Source organism: Natator depressus, chromosome 3, assembly GCF_965152275.1.
Source record: "Natator depressus isolate rNatDep1 chromosome 3, rNatDep2.hap1, whole genome shotgun sequence".
In the NCBI taxonomy this organism is placed as follows: Eukaryota; Metazoa; Chordata; order Testudines; family Cheloniidae; genus Natator; species Natator depressus.
Window position 1 is genome coordinate 146,818,241 of NC_134236.1, and position 23,774 is coordinate 146,842,014.

At 37.7% G+C, this 23,774-nt stretch overlaps 1 protein-coding gene across 3 annotated transcripts in view; it reads right to left on the reverse strand.

The window, feature by feature from the left end:
* Positions 1–23,774, reverse strand: part of HEATR5B (HEAT repeat containing 5B) — a 95,750-nt gene that overhangs the window by 42,786 nt on the left and 29,190 nt on the right. For all 3 annotated transcript variants that reach the window (XM_074949000.1, XM_074948999.1, XM_074948998.1), the window contains 10 exons: positions 22,230–22,382; positions 21,795–21,894; positions 20,616–20,725; positions 17,920–18,083; positions 15,274–15,449; positions 13,148–13,253; positions 9,885–10,075; positions 7,594–7,753; positions 5,207–5,396; positions 2,870–3,039 (listed from right to left, as the gene is read on the reverse strand). In XM_074949000.1, coding sequence (XP_074805101.1) covers positions 2,870–3,039; positions 5,207–5,396; positions 7,594–7,753; positions 9,885–10,075; positions 13,148–13,253; positions 15,274–15,449; positions 17,920–18,083; positions 20,616–20,725; positions 21,795–21,894; positions 22,230–22,382 — 1,520 coding nt within the window. The remainder of the gene's footprint in view (positions 1–2,869; positions 3,040–5,206; positions 5,397–7,593; positions 7,754–9,884; positions 10,076–13,147; positions 13,254–15,273; positions 15,450–17,919; positions 18,084–20,615; positions 20,726–21,794; positions 21,895–22,229; positions 22,383–23,774) is intronic.

Below are 23,774 nucleotides of genomic sequence, written 5' to 3' on the forward strand. Positions count from 1 at the left end.
GTGCACAAACAAGCAGTTCTCACAACATATACACTTGAAAATAAAGTTTATATTTTCATAGCTGGTATAGCCATCTGGCTAAAGAGGGATAACATTGTGACTGGACCCACAGGGAATAAAATTTGACTCTAGACCAGTGTTTCTCAATCCGTGGGTTGGGACCCAAAACTGGCTTGTCAGAATGTTTCAAAGGGTCATGTGGCAGCTCCTGTCCCGCTGGGCTAACTTTCCCACTCCAGGCACTGCAACTTCTGGGGTCCCAGAGCCACTCAGGTTTGACCCAGCTGTTATGATGACGGGAGTCCGGGTAGGCCAAATTTGAGTGAGTGGCATTGCAACCCATGAGCCAACAACTCCACTCACACAAATTTGGTCCAGTCAGGGGTGCGGGAACAAAGCTGAGCGGTGCTGGAAGCCTGGAAGTTGCAATGCCTGGAGCGAAGGGGCAAGCCCAGCCAGCCCCACAGCACAGGAGCTGCAGGAGCCACCACTGTGGGGTTAGTGCCAGGCAGGACCCAACCAAAACCACCCAAGGGCCTCCACCCCCAGACTATTTACTGGTCGTGACAGGCCATAAACATTTACAAATGGGTGCTGAGCCCAAAAAGGTTGAGAACCACTGCTCTAGTCCAGTTTACATCATGCTTTAACATTGGTTACTAGGATCCTGTATTCTGCCAGTGACAGAAATTACAATTTTCAATAAAATGGCCACCAGCAATCGTTGAATCACTCATGACAACTGTCATTAAAACCTTCTATGTTCAAATCTAAACCATAGTTTATACCACATATGTCAGTAAGTACTTCTCAACATGAGAGCTTTCAGATTTCTGTGCTAAGTAACATTTGCTTCTAATATGCTTTGAATCACCTCGAGTACAAGTAAATATTTTTCTTCCAAAAGAATTTTGCTAGCTCCCAACTTTTCTTGAGAGGAAGTAGCTGTACAGGGAACTGTATGTTTTTCAAGGGAGGAGATAAAAAGTGCTCTTTTAGAAACTCTAATCTTGAGTTACCTCGGGGGACATATTTTTTAATAAGTTGAATACACATTTGCTTTCCCTGTATTAGCTTGCTATGAGGGTGGAAATTGCTTTCCCAAATGAAAGGTCATAGAGTGTACAAAATATTTAACACTAGGCCTTTATTTCGTTCATGAATGTCTGAAGGTTTCAATCTTGAAAAACAGACTTTAAGGGATCCTCTAAGTATCATCCTGAAGTTGTTTCAATAGAACTACAACAGAGAACTTTAGGATTTAAATTACTGGAAAGATTATTCCCTGCTTTTAGTTAAAAAAAAAAAATGATGATGAAGTACAGAGGCAGAAAGGAATCTGAAAAGCATATGGAAGAGATTGGTTTAAGTTTGATACATGGTGTTGGTTCCAAACAGAAGACAAAAGCTTGTCACCGATTTATCTTTCATTTAATGGGGTAGGATTTTCAGCCAGTCCTCTATTCAGCCACCATGTCCACATTTTACTTGTCCAAACAGCTGTGGGAGCATGTGCAAAGCCATTTGCAGGTAGGCTTATCATGGAGGGAACAAGATTTTGGAAGCAAAAGGGAGGGAAGGAAAATTAGGTAGCTGAGGGTTTATGATGGAGCAGGGAAAGGACAGCAGAATGGGATGGAAAAAGATTTCAATCAGCAACAATTACGCTTTGGGTTAACTTCTTTGTCTATAATATTCCTACTGGGAGATCTAGTCATAAAGGAACTGACAGAGATAATTATTTGTCACAGGATGTGGTACATATCAGCCTGTTATTCACACTTAACAGAAGGGCCCACCTCCATCTGTACTGAGCAATACCTTTCACTTGGAATTCTCTGCACTCTGACATATTACAGAGTATGGGTCATGCTGAATAAGAGTGAACCAGTTGTGCAAGACAAGGGGACATGTGCTATGGGGGGGAAACTCTAAGGAAAGATTGGACAGCAGATTACACAAACAGGGACAAAGTCCCAACTTCAGTATAAATAGGCCTGAGTCCTTTGGTCATTATCTGTGAAGAGTCTGGGACACTGGTGACCAGAGATGTCTTAAAGGGAGGGTCTCTCCCTTAAACTCAATTTTCTGAATGTCTGAGCATAAGTATACTTAACTCCAATGTATTTTTTAAATTTTCATCTAATAAAAGTTTTGTTTAAGATCAAATTTTGGATTTTACAGCCCTTGCATCACTTCCTGCCTTCAGGCAGGAAAGCTGGTGCTGTGTTTATTGAGACATGTGAAAATACTCACCTGAGCAGCAATGGAGGAACATGGGGATGACAGCAAGACACAGACCCTGCCTAGGACTCTGATAGTAGGAGATACGCCACTTTCCCCACATACACTTCCTTTTTAAGTAGCCATAGGAGATAGGCATGTAAGATAAGGAATGAAAAAGAGGAGACCTTTGGGGGACCCTGAGACTTGTTATTGTGTATTCCTCTCCTTTCCAAGCTAAATAGTCCTAGGGCCTGATTCTCACTTAAACTAAGGCCACTTTACACCACTCTGGCAGAGTAAAGGGATTTAAAGTAAGCGTAACTATAATCTAAGCCCACTTTAAGGCTCCTCTTCACACCCAGAGCAGTGTAAAGTGGCTTTAATGTAAATTAGAAACAGGTCCCTAGTCTTGGGTAAAATTTTCAAAAGTGCTTAAATGACTTAGGCGCCAAAGTCCCTTCATTGATTTTCAATGGGACTTCTGACTTGGGAGCCACTGAGTGCTTTTGAAAACTTTGCCCCTTAACACATATGTATACTCCCCCATAGGCTGCTAGCCATTTCTCTTTCCTTTCTGCAGGCCGTAATGCTGAAGTTTCCAGCATTAGAGATGTAGGACAGGACAGACACATTTTACACTCACACAAAGGCTGGGAACCAGACTGGAGAGGTTTACATGACGGGGTGCAAACATGTGAAGCTGTTGAAGGCAGGATATGGCAGCTGCCTGAACAAGAGAGTCCGAGTGATCTTGTGTGATTGCACATCCCACCAAGCACGAAGAGCGGATTGTTGAAATAGTAGCTCCATTACCTAACAGAATAAAGAATTCTTAACAAAGCGACTTTTTTGTATAGCTGTTATATATTTTAACCTTTTAATCACGAAACTTCAGAGATGTGAAATCTTTGTAAATTACATACAGCATCACTCTTCTAAATACTTATATTTGAAGTTAACAGCTGCATTACTTCAAAAGGACTCTGTATACAGGGTTAGAACTCACTTTCCATTTTAGCCCAATTTTGACACTTACCCCTTTAAAGTTTCAAAGCAATCTGCTAGCCCAAAAAGTCCTTTAAACCTCAAATTTTGCACAACTGATCATTAGCCAGAAAAATTTTGCGGACATTGTTCAGTTAGTCAGTATTTCTGAGATATGGCACTTGTTAAAATGAACAAAGTTCCAGGTTTTGGAAATCTATTTAATTTAGTAGTCTTGGATAAGATTGCATGCATAGACCCATTTCTTAGAATATTAGATATAAAATTTTAGAGTTATTTGCTATGGATTTAGTTTTAAACTCTGAATACTTATCACATTTTGACAGGTTTCAGAGAAGCAGCCGTGTCAGTCTGCTAAAAGAAAAGGAGTACTAGTGGCACCTAAATTGGTTAGTCTCTACGGTGCCACTAGTACTCCTTTTCTTATCACATTTTGGAAGACTTTATATTTTTTTGCAGTTTTGGAGCAGTTTAATATATTAATATGCTAGAGGAGTTTCTTTGCTCCCTCAGTTGCATCACTTGGATTCAACAGGTTACAGACTACACAGAATATTTGATTTAAAGACTATGTTGTCTTGCATTTCAACAAGTACCATTCATCATCTTTACAGCACAGCTATAATTACAGCAAAATGTCGTCTCTATAAGAAAAAATTCTGAACAACTTATGTTTGTATATATCAATACTTTTAAAATATCTGGTAAAAATCAATAAGGAAATTCCTAGGCAAAAAAAGTTCAGATACAACTACAAGACCGTAGTTAATAAACATATTCGAAAGGCAGGGAATTTATAACTGAGGTTTCACTAACAGCCTCATCTATGGCACTTTATCAAAGACCCATGTATAGCCACCAAAATCCCCTATGCACCTTAAAGAAAAAACACCATACTTCATCTTTATTTCCCGTTTGGACTGCATACCCTCAGATAACACACTGAAAAATTTGTTAAGGTATAAAGATCTGAGAATACTGAGACTACCTCATTATTGGAGTTAGATAGTTTTGGCACCAATTCATATGGCCACCTGCAACATATATGGTAATTTCCTGCAATATCTTTGGGAGTTCTTACTATATTAAGCTTATGTATCATTGTGAGCCAGGGATTGTATGCAATTCCACGGAGAGGGTGGCCACAGTTCCTCCAGGAACTAAGAACAGTGGGGAGTGATTAGGCAAATTCACTCAGGTCTAACATCTCCAGAGAAGTACCACCACCTGGAGAGGCTCACATATACTAACTAGTTCAAACTGGATTCCCCAGAGACCAAAAGACAAAGAAAAGAGTTTTGGAAAAACAGCCTGAGTTTAAGCTGTCTCAGGGCCTTCTATCTGATTTAGCTAAGAGACAGGACCTTCTGACCAAGGTGAGTCTGGGAGAAATCCCTGTAGAAGAGCTGGAAGGGCTGAAGTTGGGATGACCTTTGGTAAGCTTTTTAGCATGCATATAAGGGGGGGTTTATGTTTTTTTCTGTAATCTTTCGCCTTCAGAATAAATGTGCTTGCTTATAAAGACCTGCATGGTAACTTGTAACTGCTGGCGATTACAATTGTTCACAGCCTCCGGAGAGAACACAAAGTGCAGATGCTGGACTGTTTAGGCAGTCTGGCTTGCTGGAGATATCACAGAGTGGGCAAGGAATTGTGTAGCCTTGAAAATCCCTTGTCAAGAGGGAGAGAGATGAAGGACTTTACCCAGGAGAGCTAACAGTTGAGGAGCTAGGAGCCTAGAGTGGGTGCCCTTGAGGGATCATGGAGGAGGAAATACAGGTGCAGTCGCCCTGAATTGTGTCACCATCAATACACACGGTGCAGTTGCAGATAGACAAACCCTACACACCAATCACAAATGCTTCATTATCTGCCACCATGCAATACTTAACAGCCAGCTGACATTAAGAAAAAACAGCATCTATCCTATTTATAACCTTAACTTTATCTTAATTAAATTGCAGATTAAATTTACCTTGTAGCTCAGGGCCAACCGTAGTTATTATAGCCCCAAGACATCGGCCCAAACACTGATGTACTTCTGTATGCGATGGTGGAACTGTCAAGAGCAGGGTAAGAACTAGAGACAGAGTAGGCTCCACATATCCCCGGTACATTGGCCCACTAGAGTCCACTATCAAGGCAAGTGAATGGAGAGACCAGGTCTATAATAAATCAAAGAGATTTTTGGTTTTGAGTCATATAACTTTGTTTAGTTTAGAGTTTTGACGATTTATTTATAGTCGCTATGGCTCTCACCACCCTTGTCTAAACATTTCTATTTTAACCCTCTGTTTTTAAGAACATCTTTGTCACCCCACAATCTGGAACATTCACTTCTGGGCTGAAATTTCCCAGGTTTGGTCTCTGCCTGCAGGTGAATTTTTGTTTGTTTGTTTGAATAAAAATGGCTACGCTGTTTGAGAATGAGAAGAAAAGGATGCATATATTTTTTCCACTATATAAAAAAGTTTGACACAATTTTGAAAGCCAAAACTGGGGCAGAAAGTTGAAATTAGACTCAGAAATGGTCCTCGAGAAGAAGTGCCTGAACCAATGGAAACAGGTTTTCATTTGATAATGTTATGGCCAATTGAAATTCTCAGCTTGCATATACAGTGCATTTTGCACTGAGTTTTCTTTCTAAACTCGTAAAAGTGAAGCTAAGGAAGGCCACGCTGCTCACATGTAGTTAACTTAGCTGCACTGGAGAAAGGTAGTGAAGGGCAAAGCCCTGGTCTCATTCACTGAACACCCTGTAAGATACACTATGAATGAAGCCAGGTGCCTTTGTTTCATTTTCTTCAAAGCTTGTAGGGAACAAGTTTCAGGGCTGCTAATGTTCACAGGAAATGCACTCCCTCTCCTGTGGGCCGCAAAGTGTGCAGGACAGAGTGTTCCAGTGGCATTTACCAAAATAATTTTATATTATGATTTTCCCCCCTCACTCCAAAAAACGTGGGAAGTTCCATAAAAAGAAAAAGGACTATTGTAAGAGGAGGTTACAGTTGCACAGTTAAACATTTGAGTTAGCTGGCCACACTGCCTTTATTCTGCTCCTACAGTCTAGTTACATGATCACATAATCTTTCTCAACTACATAACACTATTTATTTTACAATGTTAGACACTAATGTTGCATCATGTAACATTTTTTTCATTCTTTCTACTGTTTCATTCTATTTATTGTAATGCTCCAGTATCTATTTACTGATTTAGACGGAGGATTTTAAAGGTTCAAACGGAAGTGTTATGTGCCTAACTCCCATTTAAAGTTAATGGGGATTAGGCACCTAACTGCCATTTGTACCTTTGAAAATCGCCTCCTTTGATTTCTTATCTTTTTATACTGTAGTAAAAATTGATTAAATTTTATTTGTGAAATAATATGCAAGCCTTTGTTTAAAGACTACCATGATGCATTTACAGAACAGCAGAAATAATATTGCACATGCAACCTGAACTTTGTCAATATCTAACTTTTGAGAGCTTAACTATGGAAATTTATGAGGGTTTTTTTTTTTTATTATAGATAGATAGATAGATAGATGCATCACTAAACAAAGCAAATCAAAACTTCTATCAATCCTGTCTCCTCAGACAGAGGATCACCTCTACTCCATGTTCTCTAAAGTTAATAATTTAAGACGACACGGGTGTCTGTGGTTCCAGGCGACAAAGGTAGCAGAGGATGGGGGCTCCAAGCTCAAAGTTCTGAGCCATTAAACTGCCTCTTTCTGTGGGTGAGACACACCTTCCTGCTGATTAGGCGTAATAGCCAGTAGCCACTTCAACTAATAATTTCTTTTGGAGTAATGGGGGAAAAGAATGAAAAAGTCTCCTGATATGTGGTGAGTTACACTCTAACCTTTTGAGAATAATATTTATAGGCAAGTAATTTTTTTCATTCAACGTTTTTATTTATATCTTTCTCCAGAGGGTCTTTTACTATTTTATTTAACTGGCTTTGTAGAATTCACTGCCAAGGGATATCATGAATGCACCTACTTTCCTTTAAGATTCTACTTTAACTTACATTTGTTTTCCAAATTGTCTTATTATTTATTTTAATTCATTGTTCTACAGAATGGAATAACTTATTTACATCTTGAGATGACTCAACATAATTAGGCACTTGCCTAAAGTAACTGTTCAAAGTCAGGTTAGTTTGTTGTTAGGCACACTGCACCATAAAGAAACTGTATTTAGGACAAAAAGATATCGCTCTCCCGTTTAGACTTATACTCCTTGGGGCATGGACTGACAATTTTTTCTTTTGTACAGCATTTTCTTTGCTGTTGACAGTAATACATTAATATTAAACCCTACTGAATGGTTTTAAAATGTCTTTTTGTTTTATACCTGGACTTCAGGTGAGGTCCCATCTTGTGCCAACGCCAACAGAATACTGACGCTGGTTTTCAGATGCTGTCCAGAACCTATTCCACCCACATAACGATGGAGACAGCCAAGAGCCAACGAATGACCAGTTCTTGACACAACATCTCGAGCAGATTTTAACCTATCAAGATTAAAGCATAAATCAAAGTATTTGCTAGATTTGTGGTTGAGGCAAGGATTGTTCAACCTCAGCTTCTACCTGGACTATTTGTTAACTCAAAAAAAAAAAAAAAAAAAACCACACAAAAAAAAACAGCAGAGACTTTCTGGGAAGATATAAATGAAAAAGACAAAGGAAAATATTTAAAACTTTCTGATTATTAATTCCTCATATTCAGTTGCTTGTAAAGTTATTCTGACTTTACTATAATTCCTTTCTTCTCTTCTGGGAAGCATTTATTTCTGACATTTTAGATAAGGAATATTTTTGTAACTGACAGGACACATGATTCTCTTAAACTGTCTACTCTTTGTTTGATGTTGCAGACCACAGTACTCTGTTACCCAGAAAATGCTGTGCTAAGCTTAAACAATCAAGAATGAAAATGTGACGAGACATGGTGGAGGACTGACGGGAATGCAGCTGAATCCTCTGATATATTGCCAGCTCACTTGTTATACCTTTTTAGAACCTACTGCTTCTCACTGCTATGAGTTTTATTATGAAGGTTTTTTTAAATAATCTTTTATTCAAAAGAAACAAGGAGGAAAGTAGCAAGACTTTGAATCACCAGATTACATAAGTACATGATAACTTTTCTTATCGATGCTTGGCAAGATTTGAGCCCCCCACATCTACTACAGCTATGACAACTGTAAATAATTAGGCTGCTAGCTACAATTGTTCTCCAGTAGTCATGGAAAATGGATACCTGTAAAGAAGAAAGTGAAGGGTAATTTCTCGTCTTTCTGCGTGTAAGACCTTAGCACTCCAGGCAGTATGCAAACATATAAATAATAAAAGGCCTTCAGTAAATAATACAAGAATTACTTAACAATATGGACAAATTGAAAAATCCATTTGATAAAATGGATCTTGGAGGAGAAATTTTGGACAAAACCATAGCAGTGCTTGGAAAATCATGGATTCTCAAGGGAAGAAACAAAGTCTTACAAGCAATTGTATTATAAAAATAAAGTTCAAATTCTGAATATTGAAAATCTTGAAAAATGCTTAACATATGAAAATAAGTATCCTTGAGATACTTAAACTATCTAGAAGATCTCTTGAGAATTGCTGAGGATAATAAATTTTACTCCTTTAAAAAAAAAACTTACCTATAAACACTGAATGAGAGCATGTGTGAATCTAGGTGACAGCAGGAAGAATCTGAACTCTCCCTTACAGTTTCTGATACTGTTTAGTTTTCCGAGATCCAGGGGTATAACTCTAGGTAAATTTTGCCTTATTTATAATAGAAACAGAGTCTTGCCTTGAAATGACACCACTGAAGAAACAAATTATTTCACAAAAAGAATGTCCCCAGCTGGTTTTTGGCCTATTTGAGTTAAGCTGATTCTTCCTTTATAAGAAAGAAAGATTTTATACTTAGAAGTTGCAATCTCTTTTGCATTGCTGCAAACAACCACAACAACAACAACAACAACGACTTTTTATCTTTTTAGACATGGACAAGTTAATCCCATTCATAAAAGGGAAGATGAATTTAACATAACTGGATCATCAGAAGACCAATTTCCAGTTTAAAGGAAATACACTAGAAGATAGTTCTCATACTCATCTGAGGAAAAATTGGACACACTTATCTTCCTGAATCTTTAGTACAGACAGATCTTTGAAGGCCTAATTAGTGATGGGGAGTCAGATGGAGTAAGGAAGCAAGTCACTGTGGGCCAACAAAGAAGCCAAAACCTAGATGCTGAGAAGAGGTGTTGATGACATGCGGCTACCGATATGCATTGTTCTGGGTAACCCCACACTTTACACATACTTAGAGTCAGCCATGTTTATTTTATCTGAAACAGTTTCTTCATCCTTAAATAGATCATCAAGAACTGTTCAACAATATTGTTCCGAAGACCAAATATTTCAATCAGTCATTGTTCACTCTTGGTAACAGCATATGAAACAACTCAGAATCTGTAAACCTGATTAGGCCTACCAACCCAAAGTGGTCAGGCATGAAGGAAATATACTTAAAACTATAATTGTATTTAGCAGAGACATTTTCTGCACATGTTTGAATTCTATGTTTTATTTCCTTTCTTGAGGCAAAGTGACAACAACTTACTTGTCAAAGCTGAATTGAGCCATTCTGGCGATGAAAGTTGCTTCTCCAACTACCTGAGCCATTCTGCCAAGTGCCTCTCCTGCTGCACATCTCAGAATGGGATTAGGATTGTCAAGAGCACCCATAACCAATGTCAGAGCAGATTTGCGGACTTCTTCTGGTCCTAATGTGCTTTTATTCTCAGCTAAACCCTATATGAACAAATGGGAAAAAATATTTGACCAAAAGGAATAAAAGTATGTTTTGACATCTGTTGCTGAAATCAAGTTTAAAACAGTTTAAACTGATATTTTCACAAGAAGATAATTCACTCATAAGACAGGCTACCTAATTTTTTAAGTGATGTCTTACACACAACTGGACATATCTTACATCTCACACCTTGAGAAAGGTGTTTAATTTCTACTTCTCTTCCTATTTCTCAAGGGTTTTTTCTCTTTTTTTTTTTAAATAAGATTAAAATAATGTTACATGTTAATGCAAATAAAGAAACAAAATGAAGACTACGTGAACACCCAACTACCACCAAAACAATATTCTGCTTCTGCCCCAAAAAGCAAAGCAACTGGTTTCCTCCAAAACCAACAGCAGTGGCATTGCATGGTTCTTTGCTAATTGTTCTCCATAAGCCAGTTCCAACAATACAACTGGATGGGTTGGCTCCTCCCATAGATCAGACAGGCAAGGCAACAACCAAAGAGACACTGCAGTTTTCACCTCCTTCTATCACTCTCACTCCCCTGAGCCCCTCACCAGCACACCAAGTAGAGAACTTCAGAACTGTAAGCTGAATCATTGTAAAAACACAACAGAACTTCAGCATATGATAAATCAGCGCTTTATGATAGTGAAGGGTGGACATCTGGACTGTTGTCCATATATATATATATATCATCTGGCATGCTGCTTTCTGAAAGAGTATCTGGTGGTCTAGGTTTTAGGGACTTGTAGATATAATGACTAAGGGAAGAAGAGAAAGGGAAAAGAACTCCAGAAGTAAGCCCTGTATCACAAAGTCATGCATTTGTGACCAGACTGGAAGAAACCAGAAATTTTCCCTGCAACATTCAGGTAGTCAGACAGAGGAGAGTAACATTTTAATGGAGACTTTGCCCAACTGCTACTGCTGGCTGGAGATCACGTTAGCTTGTCCTAGTCTACCAAACAAGTGATTTAGGTTCAACAGCTAGCCACTGATTACATAACTACAGTCTTGCAAATAGAAAAATCTGAACACTGCCTGGAAAAACTGTTAGAGCAATATCCCTTGAAATGAGAAAAAAAAGAAAATTAAGTCTCCCGAGATAATTTTCTTCTGGTCTAAACTGACTTGCAACTGGTGAGTCCTGTTAGTCTCCAACAGCTGGCATTAAAGGGGACTAATAATCAATTTTGTCTTATCTGAAAGACACCACATTTCCAGTCAATGAACTTCTGGGGTCACTGTTAATGACCTGATGACACTGGCTTTCATCTTCGTGGAGTTCTGAGCAAATGCATCCAATGAAGTGAGCTGTAGCTCACGAAAGCTTATGCTCAAATAAATGTGTTAGTCTCTAAGGTGCCACAAGTACTCCTTTTCTTTTTAGTATGAGGAGAGAGACAGAGGGTGTGCACTGTCAGAGGAACAACAATGGTATGATTTCCCATCCCTCTGGCAAATAGGTTACTGGATGCTGAAGAGAATGAACTGATCTGATAGGCTGTGGCATCAAAATCAGTACACCACAATTTAAAGTGTGTGTGGTAGGAGAGAAAATCTCAGCAGGAAAGGGCCAAAGTCAGCAAAGCAATTCTGTAGCTCACGAAAGCTTATGCTCAAATAAATTTGTTAGTCTCTAAGGTGCCACAAGTACTCCTTTTCTTTCTGCAGATACAGAGCAACACAGCTGCTACTCTGAAACAAAGCAATTCTGTTCCCCGTAGGGAAAAAGTTTCAGGTTTACTGGGAGTGGACTGTCTGTGAGAAGTAGAAAAATCTTTACTTTGAAGACTGTTTATTGTCCAGACTCTGCACCTGTGAAACGTGCCCCCAGGGAATCCCTCTTTGGAGTACCCTGTACTCCCACTGCTGCAGTCAATTACTTTGAAGAACTGTGAAAACAAGTGCTCTGTGAGAGCCTGGGGCAGAACGTCAAGGCTTGCAGAGTGGCCATAAGAAACTGGATGCAACATGACCACTGCATTAAGTGTATTCATGACTCTTCTCATCCTAATACTCCATGCGAAGGAAGGAAATGATCTTCTCAGCAGAAAGGCAAAAATTAGTGAGTTACAATTAAAAGTATTAATCTAAGGCTATGTCTACGTTTTGAGCTGGGGTGTGATTCTCCTGCTCATGTGCACATACTTGCGCTAACTCGATGAGAATCACACCCCAGCTTGAAATGTAAACATAGCCTAAAAGGAAGATGAGGCTGAAGAAAAACCAAAGAGGGCCCACCAAAACAACCTGGCTGCCACAGTTGCTACTGACCTCCGTAAAGGAAGGATATAAACTGGGCAAGAGACACAAAAGGGCTGGAGCTAGCTGAATGGAAAGAGTGAAAATGAAAGTCTCATTTGCTCGAATCCTACCTAATTCACAAGAAAGGGGAGTCAACCCATCAACCTGCATTGTTAATATTATGTATATATCAGTGTTACTGAATTAGAGTTAGCTTTACCTTTACCTAGGACACGCAGGCAGGGGAGGCTTTTATTCTCTCCCCTCACCACTGGATCAAACTCCGTCAGACTGGAAAGATGAAATTTTTAGGTGGTATGTCAGTGTGTTGCACTGCAACAGTCACTAAATTAAAGGACATTTTGGCTATATGAAGAAAATTTTGAAACTATTTTTCTTTTTCGAATCAAGGTAGCAGCAAAATCACATCTTAACACACTGGATGGAAGTGAAAATCCTGGATGACTGCAGCAGCCTGTTTGGTCCTCAAGTATGATAAGGATAAGGAATGTATTATTACCACTCAGAAAAAGAATCAAGTTACTTTAGGAAAAACACCCTTCTCCCCAAATTGTAGGTGGGGAAATAAGATGTGATCATGTAGTTAAAGATTGTAGCATAACACACATGCACAAAGGAGCCCAGTTAAGAATGTACAGGCAACTTTAATTCTGGCTTTTCCTAACTTTTGAGTGTTTGACTTTGCAACCTTAATAATGATCTTTTAATGTAGTTTTTGTGTTTAACATTATAAATAAAAGTCTATAAATCTGAGAATTTTAGTATCTGTCAGTTACAAATTTTAAAGCAGTTTTACCTTCAATGCACTGAGAACAGCAGTGAAGATATTAAGCTGCACAGCTTGTTGACGGACACCTTTAGCCTGTTTGACACATTCAGCAAAGTGATCCAACATTTGTAGCCTACAAAAGAACAATTAACATCATCACTAAGAGAGAGACACTTCCGAAAAATAAATTGAAAAGACAATACATTTTGCCTAAAGGGAAAAAGACCAATGCAAAAGAGAAAAAACAAACAAAGTAGAAGGGTTTAAACAAGGCCCTGTGAATTTTGCTATTTGGATGCAGAATGTATTGGGCCTTATGAAAATCTTTTCATCTCACCTGGTGGCCTGAGAACATGGTACCAGGCAGAAGGGGGTAAAGACCTCTGATTGACACTCTGCTGGCTCTGCCTTGAACTCAGCCACAAGGAAGAGATTGTCATTTCAGAAGAAATGATTGCTTAGAAGAAACAGCGACTGCAGAGAGACTTTGCAGTATAACCAGGAATTGTGGGGAGAGGAGAGAAGAAAAATTCACTTGCCTCACTATCCTCCGCCTTAGACACAATGCTGGGAATAAGCAGAGTGCAAACTATAATTCACATTCTCTCCTTCCACCTACATTCTGCTGAGAAATTAGAGGAGGGGAGGAAAATATGAACTGGCTTTGTGCCTCACCTTTCCCTTACAGATGCCAGGAATAGGAGGGAATAGCGCCACCAGGATCCCTATCCAGCTAGCAGTGGTTTGGCATGTAGGCTACAGAGTTTTTTCATTCAGATGCAGGTAGACTTTGTCATAGTTATCCACGCCACTGTCACTGCAAAGCTGAATTACTGCAAAGTGTTCTGCATGCTAATACACTTTAAATCAATTATAAAAATGACCTCATCACACATTACGTTGAATTTTCAGGACTGTAAACTAGGAAAAAGATCTTTTACTTCTAACGTGAGTACATGTGATATGGAACCCACTGAGAGACAATGAACATGGAACACCAGAAGTAGATTGACTTTTTGAGAGAACTATAATCCCATTAAATTAAAAAAGGAAAGTCAACCATACACAAATGTTGTACCAATAAAATAAAAACCAGCAGGATCTTATTAAAGGGAAAAAGGCAAAATACCACATTTATTGTGAATACAGAAAGAATCATAGTAAGCAGTTAGTTACAGCTATAACATTCCATTCAATCTCATATTTATTCACACATTCATTCACACACACACACACACACACACACAGGTTCTGCAAGGTTGTTATCATAGTAAGCAGTTAGTTATAGCTATAACATTCCATTCAATCTCATATTTATTCACACATTCACACACACACACACACACACACACACACACACACACACACAGAGGTTCTGCAAGGTTGTCATCATAGTTACCAGCCTTAGAGTTGCTCATGCCAAGCCACTGGCCAGGTGGCCTGGACATGAGGAGGGAGCAGGGCCTTGTCAGATGCTCATCTGATGCTCCTGGAAGTTGGTTTGCAGAATCAGACCCCAAAGTTCTCACTTTTTAAGAGTCTATTTTTATAGGAATTTCTTCCTATGCCAGTCTATGGGAATTGCTTCATCATGCTGTTGCTGAATCAATCAGCAGATAGCACATTCCTGACGGCTCCGTGCTGCTAGATGTTATCTTGTTCTTTGGTTCTCCCATTCTTGAGGCTGTTGGGTGGATTCCAGTCTGCCCTCCGGGGTCCTCTGGTTATTTCCACTTGACGCCTTCTTCAGCCGATGGACACTGGATTCTTAGGCTGGCACCTCCCTGATCATTCAGTTCTTATCCACACCAAGCATCCATCCACATCCATCCTCTATCTCTATTTTAATCACAGTTGTTAATACAACAAAAGGGCGGGGAGTCTCTGGGTGCTGTGTCTGTTGTTAGAGTATTGCTTTGAGTCTCTCTCTGTGAATTGCTTTGAGAACAGACTCTGTCTTAGAATGTACTAACGCAATTAGCAGCTTGCAAGTTTCACATACAGAGGGAGAGGAACAGTACCAAAAACCAAGAGACCTCTTAATTAGTAATACCCTGGAATTTAAACTATGGGGAATCAAACTCATTTGTGATTTTAATACAGAACTTCTTTAATATGATCCAACACTGAATTGCACATTAACTTAGACTGACCTGTGTTTGTAAGAAACATGAGGAAAAACCACACCAAAGAGCGCCACAGAGGCATCAATGACGGATACTCCCAGGGGAAGGGGGCCAGGCACAGCTTCACCAGCTGGGATGCGCAAATAAATGGAAGACGGGTCATGCTCCAAAGCACCACTTCCAGATGCACTGTTTGGCTGAAGCTACAAATAACCACAAGTTATTAATACCTTCTAAATACATATTTGCACATATTTATACTGAACATACTGAATTAACCAAACTACATATGCAGCAACTTAAAACTAGATTACTCACCAGCAGTTAGAATTCTCTAACTACACTCTTACATACAATGCCAGGCAAATCCCAGAACGTTCAAAGCAGTTAACAGCTTGGTGTGAGCAGTCTCAGTCACCCTTGGTACAGATGAGGTGGATGAATTAAAGACAGAGTGACAAAATTTGGTTCTGATAGCAGCTCTGGGAAGCAGTGAACACAAAGAGGCATTTCAGGGAAAAAGGTTAAACCATCATTCCCTCAGCATGGGCTTGAGGCGGAAAGGCAGCATACATTCTGTATCAACTCAAGGAGTAATGATTCCCCAAACGGACCAATCTGTGTTCTAGAAATTGACTTCTGTGACATAATACAAACATCTCTTTAAACTCACCCTCTCATCCAGGTATGCCATCAAACAACAGCAACCATAAATGAAAAGGTGGTGAACTTTCTCATACCAAGTCTTTATTGTTATTTAAGTGATAAATAATGTATGAAATATAGTTTGAGGCTAGTGCTTCTGTGGTCTCCTAGGCAGGCAGATCAAACAGAAACTGAGGAGTCACTGAGACCTCTTCATGCCTCTTTATATACTTGCTTAGATTGTAGTTTCATGCAGGCAATAGGATGCATGCAGTCCAAACATTAAAAGCTTTGAACAGTGCTAGGTTTCATTTATCAGGATATGCAATTTGAAGACAAGGATCTATGGATGCAAGTATAGGAACACAAATTTATAGAGAAGAATGGTACAAAATAGTGGTACAATAAAACAGACTGCTCACCCCAGTAGCCTCAAAGGTCCGGAGGGTTAGCCTGGGCCAGCAAGGGAAAGAAGGTCTTTTTCCCTTCCCACTCCTCATGGGAGCTCAGCTTCCTTGAGGGCTTGAGAAGGGGGAGGAGGCATCCTAACTGACTTGGGCTTCCATTGTACCTTTCAATCCAGCCATTGCTCCATGTGCACCCAAGGGGAGGGTTTACAACCCCTTACCTCCACCCAGAGTACCATTCTGCTTCTGGGAGCAACAGCTCCCCTACCACCTGAGTATTAGGCTAGGGCTCGGTTTTGGGGCCATCTGTGGGCATCATACTAGTCACCTTTTAGGGGCTGAGAAGGAGTTTTTCCCACACTGCCAGATGAGCCTGGACAGAGAGGTATTTTCACCTTCCCCTCGGCAGTCCAGGGACTACGTGGGCAGGTTAGGTTATAGCATTCATGTTATCACAACCTGACAGCATAGGTGTTGGAACTAGGGTTTCTCGGGGGTCCTGCTGCACCCCTAGGTTAGAAACAGTTTCCATTCATATACAGGGCTTAGTGTTTGGTTCAAAGGCTCTCAACACCCCCACTATACAAATTGTTCCAGCGCCCCTGCCTGACAGATACCTAAAACAGAGGAATTGGGACCAGAATTAGGGGAAACTTATCTCCTAAAGGTGGGAAATGGAGCTGGGCCTCCTAACTTCTGGTACAGTGAAGGATCAAGCCTCTTTCTGTCTCCCCTTTAAACTTTGTACAAGAGGAAGCCATTGGAGTCCCAGCATTAATGTTGAGACCAGGATTAAGGCTTTGAGTGAAGAGAGGGGAGGGCACTGAAGACTTATTGCACTCAACACTGGTTGAGTTACTGCCAGATAATTTCCCAGATGCATTTAATTAAAAAAGTTGTAGCCTAGTTAAACAACGTTCCCAGTGTCTTGTCTTTCTTCCAGTGATGTCTGGCACAAAGCACAACTGGACCAATGTTAACAGTTGACTATCTGCAAAAATTCATTAAAAGGGTCTTCAAACGAAAAATTTCCCAAGATCTTTTATTTTTCACATGCCTATAAATGTTTTCAGTAGCTAAACAGATTTCCTTCAAAAATGTAAGAAGTTCCTTCTACTCCCAATAAGACTTTGTACATGTCACCATCCAGATGGAAGGATATGATTTTACACTGTTGTTTTAAGAAGAAAAAAAGAGTCCCTTTTTGGTATAACACTAGTTGCAATGTTCATACTGTGACAAAAGTTCCATTATAAAAACTCTGCTTCTTTTGGATTTTATAATACCTCAGCTGGGAGAAAAAATTATGAGACTTACTGCTAAATCTAGAAAGGTTTAATTCACTCTTTAAAAGCAAGGATAGTTGACTAACCACAACTTTATAAACTGTGCAATGATATTCTCTACTGATTTTTTTTTTTTTTTGGTAGCTAGTTTTACCAGAAATTTACACTGCACATGGCAGGCTTTAAAACCTTTAAAATCCTTTGAGACAAGGTTGGAAATCAGTAGAATTACACTGGTCTTCCAGATCCATAGTAAGAGTGCAGTTTCAGTTTTTAGGATTTTATTCAATAGAGCCAAGGATAAGAGGAGTTTTATTACTGATTTTTTTTGTTACCTGATCTTCAATTGATTTATGATCTGTTTCCTGCAGCCAAGAGCCAAGAAGAACGCTGTCGTCATAGTGGCAAAGAGATCTAAGCAGCGATGTAGTTGTATTAGCAGAATTGTCTGTCAAAGTGAATTCTGCCACCAGCTCCCGAAGGAGTGCATTAAATGATCCTAGAAAACAGAACTGTACATTAAACCTAGTAATAATTCTTGGCTCTTCCATAGACTTCAAGGCATTTTACAGATGCAGGCAAGTAGCATTATTCTCATTTTACAGATGGAAAACTGAGGCAAAGAGCAGTACATTTGATTAGCACAGGGTCAGTGGCAGACCTGCACACAGAACCCAGGAAGGACCCTTGACTCCAAAGCCCAGTGCCTCATCCCTTGCATCATGCTGGCTCCTACAAGACCATGATCCCACTCTTGCAAACACTTATGCTTGTGAGTGGTCCCACTGAGTTCACATAAAGTTACTCACATGCGTAAGTATTTGCACGATCAGAGCCTATTTTTGTAAACAACATACTGCTACAGAAAACAAATGTACCATTGCTCTTTGTCCCCTCTACTAGTATTGATCTAATAGACTTGTTTCATAATGTAATAATATATTAGCATATCTAAGCTTATTAAACTCTGAATTACTGACATGCAGAATGAAAAAAAAAAAAATAGAATACAAACAATTTCTTTTGGACCAGAAAATACGGAGCATTTGAAAAATACAAACCCATTTTAAGGTTTGAGTGTATTTATTTCCTCAGGGACTGTGTGTACTTTCTAACATTTAGGGATTCTAAACTGAATAAATGATCCTTCATTAGAATTATCTGAGAAAATTCACACACGTAAATAAGAAAATGAGCATTTTGTCCTAACTGCAGTTACATTTACAAGTTAGATGTCAACTTAATGATGCTAACCTTTTGAACACTTGAAATCAATATATTTTATACATCAACAGTTTGGACTGATTTAAATCAAAGCTGATTTTAATCAGCAAACAGGAAACACTAATTTAAACAACAGATTTTAATCTTGTTTTTCTTTTCAAATTTTTAGTTATTTCCATAGAGAAAGACTGATTCTCATTTGTGGGTGACCATTAAAGCATTCTGGTTTGCAACTAAATAAAAAACTTTTATACCAGATTTCTTTTTGCTAAGCAAGAGGATTTATATCTATACACATTCATTTGAACAGTTATATATCTTAACTTACATTTTTCAGATTCCTAAATTTTACATTTTTTTATTATAGTGAATGATGCATTTATTTACTAGATGATTACTAATTTTTTCTTGTGATTTGTGTCAAGGTTTATTTGGATGGAAATTCAAATTCAACTAAATATGCATAATAACAGCATTTTAAGTTGTATTTATATATTTATTAGTAGTAGTTAAATAAAACTACCTTAAATGTACAGGATACATAAGAAAAAAAAAAGTTTATCAAAACATGTTTTACCTTTAATACTAACTGATTTATTAAAAAAAGAATCTGTAATCACAGAACTGTAGTGATTGTTTCTGGTCAACATGTCCTTCAAGATTTTAGAACTAGTAGACCTTATCCTTTCACACCTAGTTTCTATTCACAGAATGAAAGCGGAAAACAAGCTTTCCTGCTTTCCCAATTGGTTTCTTAACTTTGAATGAAGTAGTTATTGAACTAACCTAGCTGAATAAACTGAAATGAAGAAAATATTCTCTCTGCACTGCAAAAGGCTATTGCTGTCAAAAGTTGGTTTAAATCTTCAAAGTAAACTCTGGTTCCACATACTTATCCAGAGACCTCCCCAGTTAAGTGGTCTGACTTTCTCTAAAACTTAAAGAAGCAAAAATGTACTGCTTAATATTATTTTTTTATTTAATTTAAATGATTGTAATAAATTACACAAATTTAGGCCTTAACTTAATTTTTCAGAGTTTCAAATTTCATTTTAAATGTTTATTTTAAAAAATAAATCTGTATTTAATGTAACTTAAAGGATCCAATTTAAAGAAAAATATCCAATTTTAATTTTTAAGGTTTTTTTAATTATGGATTTTTATCCACTATGTATATCAATCTAGTACTGCATTAATGTTAAAGACTAAGAACCATAAACTTAAAACCAGGAAATGAATCTTATCTCTATCCTTTGTGTATCTGCCTTAAAATATCATTCTGTATTTGTTATATCAGTTTATTGTATTTGTTAAATAAAACATAAAATACTACAAACTTAAAATTCTCTTAAAACTCTACAAATTGGAACTTCATCTTCTGTACATATATATTACATACACTGTATGCGTTGTGCTGTACTATGCAGTGTACAAATTATGGATCTAAATTGATAATATTTAAAATTCTAATACTATATTCTTCATCCTCTAGAGAGTTTCCATTTTTATCTTACTAATGTTATCTTTTACTTTGAAACAATTACATGGGATCTTCTTAGTCCTGTATTTTCACTGAAATCACAGAAATCCAATACATATGGAAGATTTGTCACACCTTTGAACTCTATCATTTCTTTTAACTGTGAATTTAGATCTTAAATATTTAAACTGCACTGTAAAGATTTTAAACCAATTATTTCTTTTTCAACTGGTATGGATCTAAGCCTTACCCACCACAGAATCCATCAAAAGGCATAACTACACTTTCTTATTTGGTAACTCCCTTTAAAAATATATATTTATTTACCTTCATACGTTTTTGGAGGTAACAAAGCCAAAATGTCATAAAGTCTTAAACGGACCATAGCTGCACTAGCTTTAAGATGAGCTCCATGGGCTTTAATTACTGATGGAATGCTACAGTGTGAAAAAGAAGAGAGTTAGGTACAATCAAGCATTAATTATGTTATGATATAGGGAATTTAGGAATTTTTTTAAACGTAAGTGGTAGTTGAGATAACAGTACACTATTCAGAAAACTATTCTGAACAAAGTTATTCAGATTATTAATTTGTTTTCAGAAGTAACGGTACTGAGAGGATCTTTAACACTGTACAAATCAAAGAACAGATCAAAATACATTAGTAAACTACTACTACTGTAAATTTCTCTCTTTGTTTTGTTTTCTGTAATACATATTTAAAACCTTTTCATCTGTTACATTGTTTAATAGGCCACTTTAATTAACAAACTTCATTTTTACTTCTAATTTCTTGATGTTCTTATTCTTTGTGAAGGGACTAATTAACTAAGGAATCAAGAATTTATTGACCTGGAAATCCAAAATCAAAAAGGGAGTTTAAAATGACAAAGTCAAGTCAATTGTTGTATGCAGCGTTGTTGTAGCCATGTCAGTCTCAAAATATTAGGAAGACAAAGGTGGGTGAGATAATATCTTTTATTGGACCAACTTCTGTTGGTGAAAGAGAAAATCTTTCAACCTTACATAGAGCTCTTTTTCTTCTTCTTCTTTCCCAGACCTACCCTGTCTCTCTAAAGAGAAGTCAAAACAGGCCCAAAATATAAGTTTTCTGATAAACTTTTACAAAACGTAAGACCAAAATAACTGTTCTCATGAAATTTTTAAAAAAAAAAAAAATCTATCTTACTTCAAGAAAAAGAAATGAGCACTGCTCTGTGGGCAATTCAAGGACTGCAACATAAGGTCACAGCATGAGAAACTACAAGTAAGACTAACTAGAAATACAAGTGAAACTTACTGAACCAATTTCAATACCCAGGCTCAGTGAAAAGTAAAACTCAGACCTGAAACAGTGACAGCTTAGGTTTTTTATTCCATATTGAAAATGTAAGCCATTGTTTGTAATAGCAGTAAAGATTGTTTGAATAATGGCATTTTTAGCCTCAACCTGTCCCTTTAAAAATTATGCAGACAAGAAGAGAATTTTAAAAGCTGTCTACTTACTGTGACATCATTGTCATGGCACATTCTATGGGTGTCATTAATTTTCTGATCACATCTTCAGTAAGGAGCTCAGGACAGTGAGCAACAAAACTCCTCATAGCTATCAATGTAAAACATTTCAGTCAAAGTTAAATTGCAACAGAAATGGAAATAAATTTCAGCAAGTAACCAAGCTACAGATGCCAACAGGATATATGTAAAAAAAAACTTTTAATCACATTTTTATTAACTCATAGGTCATAAAACAATTAGTAAGATTACACACTGGAAAAAATTAATTATGTAACAAGTTTTGTGCATGCTTTTTCTATTACTTTTTGATAGAAAGAGGTGAATTACAAATTCTCTGTAAGAGTATGGTATTTGTGATGTTGAAATTAGCATACATCTAATGAAACAGGACATGAACTTTCACCACTTCTTTGTGATTCTTACCGCACAGAGCTCCAGCACGACCTTCCAATGTTACTTGCCAGGTAAAAGAGTCTCCTCGGGCTTTCTCTGCTTCCAGCTCCTTTAGAGAACGAGGAAATACATTTCGCCATAGCAGCAGCATCTTAGGTAGATGGTACCGAACAACTGAAGGACCTAATCAAGGAAATGTTTATCTGAAATTGCAGCATCTATTTATAATGTGCAATATATTAAAAAATAAGGGTATTTCAATTAATAACCTAAGACTAAAATAAATTGCTATGCAATAGAGATTTCTGAATACAATTACTTTTCACTGTATATACTGATTCCTTACTTTTTGCATTTCCTCCTGCTAGAACAATGAAAAATAAAGGAAGTCATTCTCATTTTTAGGTTAAAAGTGCTGTAAACAAACTGCAAGGGTATTTTTATTTGTTGACTAACAACTGTTTTTATTAGAGAGACAAAGTAGATGAGGTGTAGCTCAAAAGCTTGTCTCTTTCACCAACAGAAGTTGGTCTAATAGAAGATTTTACCTCATCCACAGTCTCTCTAATATCCTGGGACCAACATAGCTACATCAATACTGCAAACAACTGTTTTTATTGATTATTTTAATTCATGGAAACATATCTATTAGTCTTTGGTTCTGCGGAGTCTTGTTTATACAAATGCTAAATTTGGGGGCAAATTTAAGTTGACAATGTCCCTTTAAAAACCTGGATGTTTTTATAATAATATATTAGTGATTTCTACCACCAGTCTCCATTTTTGTTTTTCATCATATTCTCAGCTGGAGCAAGACATGTTCTTTTAACTAAGCTAACCTGTTCACATTACAAACAAACAAAAAAACTAACTGGAAGTATCTAGCTTTAATGGTAAGTTTTTCAAAAAGTTTTAGAAAAAGTTCTGGAGGGCATAAAATCCACTGTTGCAAGCTCCTTTTTTTTAAAAAAAAGAAAAGAACAGAACAAGTCCCTAGAAGGGCAACAAAGATAGTTTGATGTATTTCAAGACTCACATATGACAACACATTTGCAAAACCCAGGATTACTTGGAGCAAAAAGAATAGACTGGAGAGGGAACCTGATTGAGAGCAGTGAACAGAGATCTGCCCCGTTTTCACCTTGTGTCATAATATAAACTAGAAAATTGTTACTGGACCACTAAAATTTCAAGAGAGGCTATTTAAAACCTCTCAGTGTATGATCAATCTGCAGAATGCACTGCCACAGAAGGTCAGAGCCAAATATTGGGTTGGATTTTAAAAAGACAACTCAATAATTAATACCATTCAGATCTGTCGTTGTTCAGTTATAATTATTTATACTGTTCCACAGAGATGAGATACTGACATGGGTAATCACATCTCATATTTATCAAAGCATTACATAATTAAGTAAGGCACATTAATTATAGAATGGGGGGAGGGGTTTGCCCTCCTGCAAGGCATCAGCTACTTGCTATTGCTAAATGCAGAACTAAACAGAAAAATGTTGTGACCTGCTATGGTAATTCAGCTTATATAAAAGCATCAGTATACCACTCCAGTTTAACTTA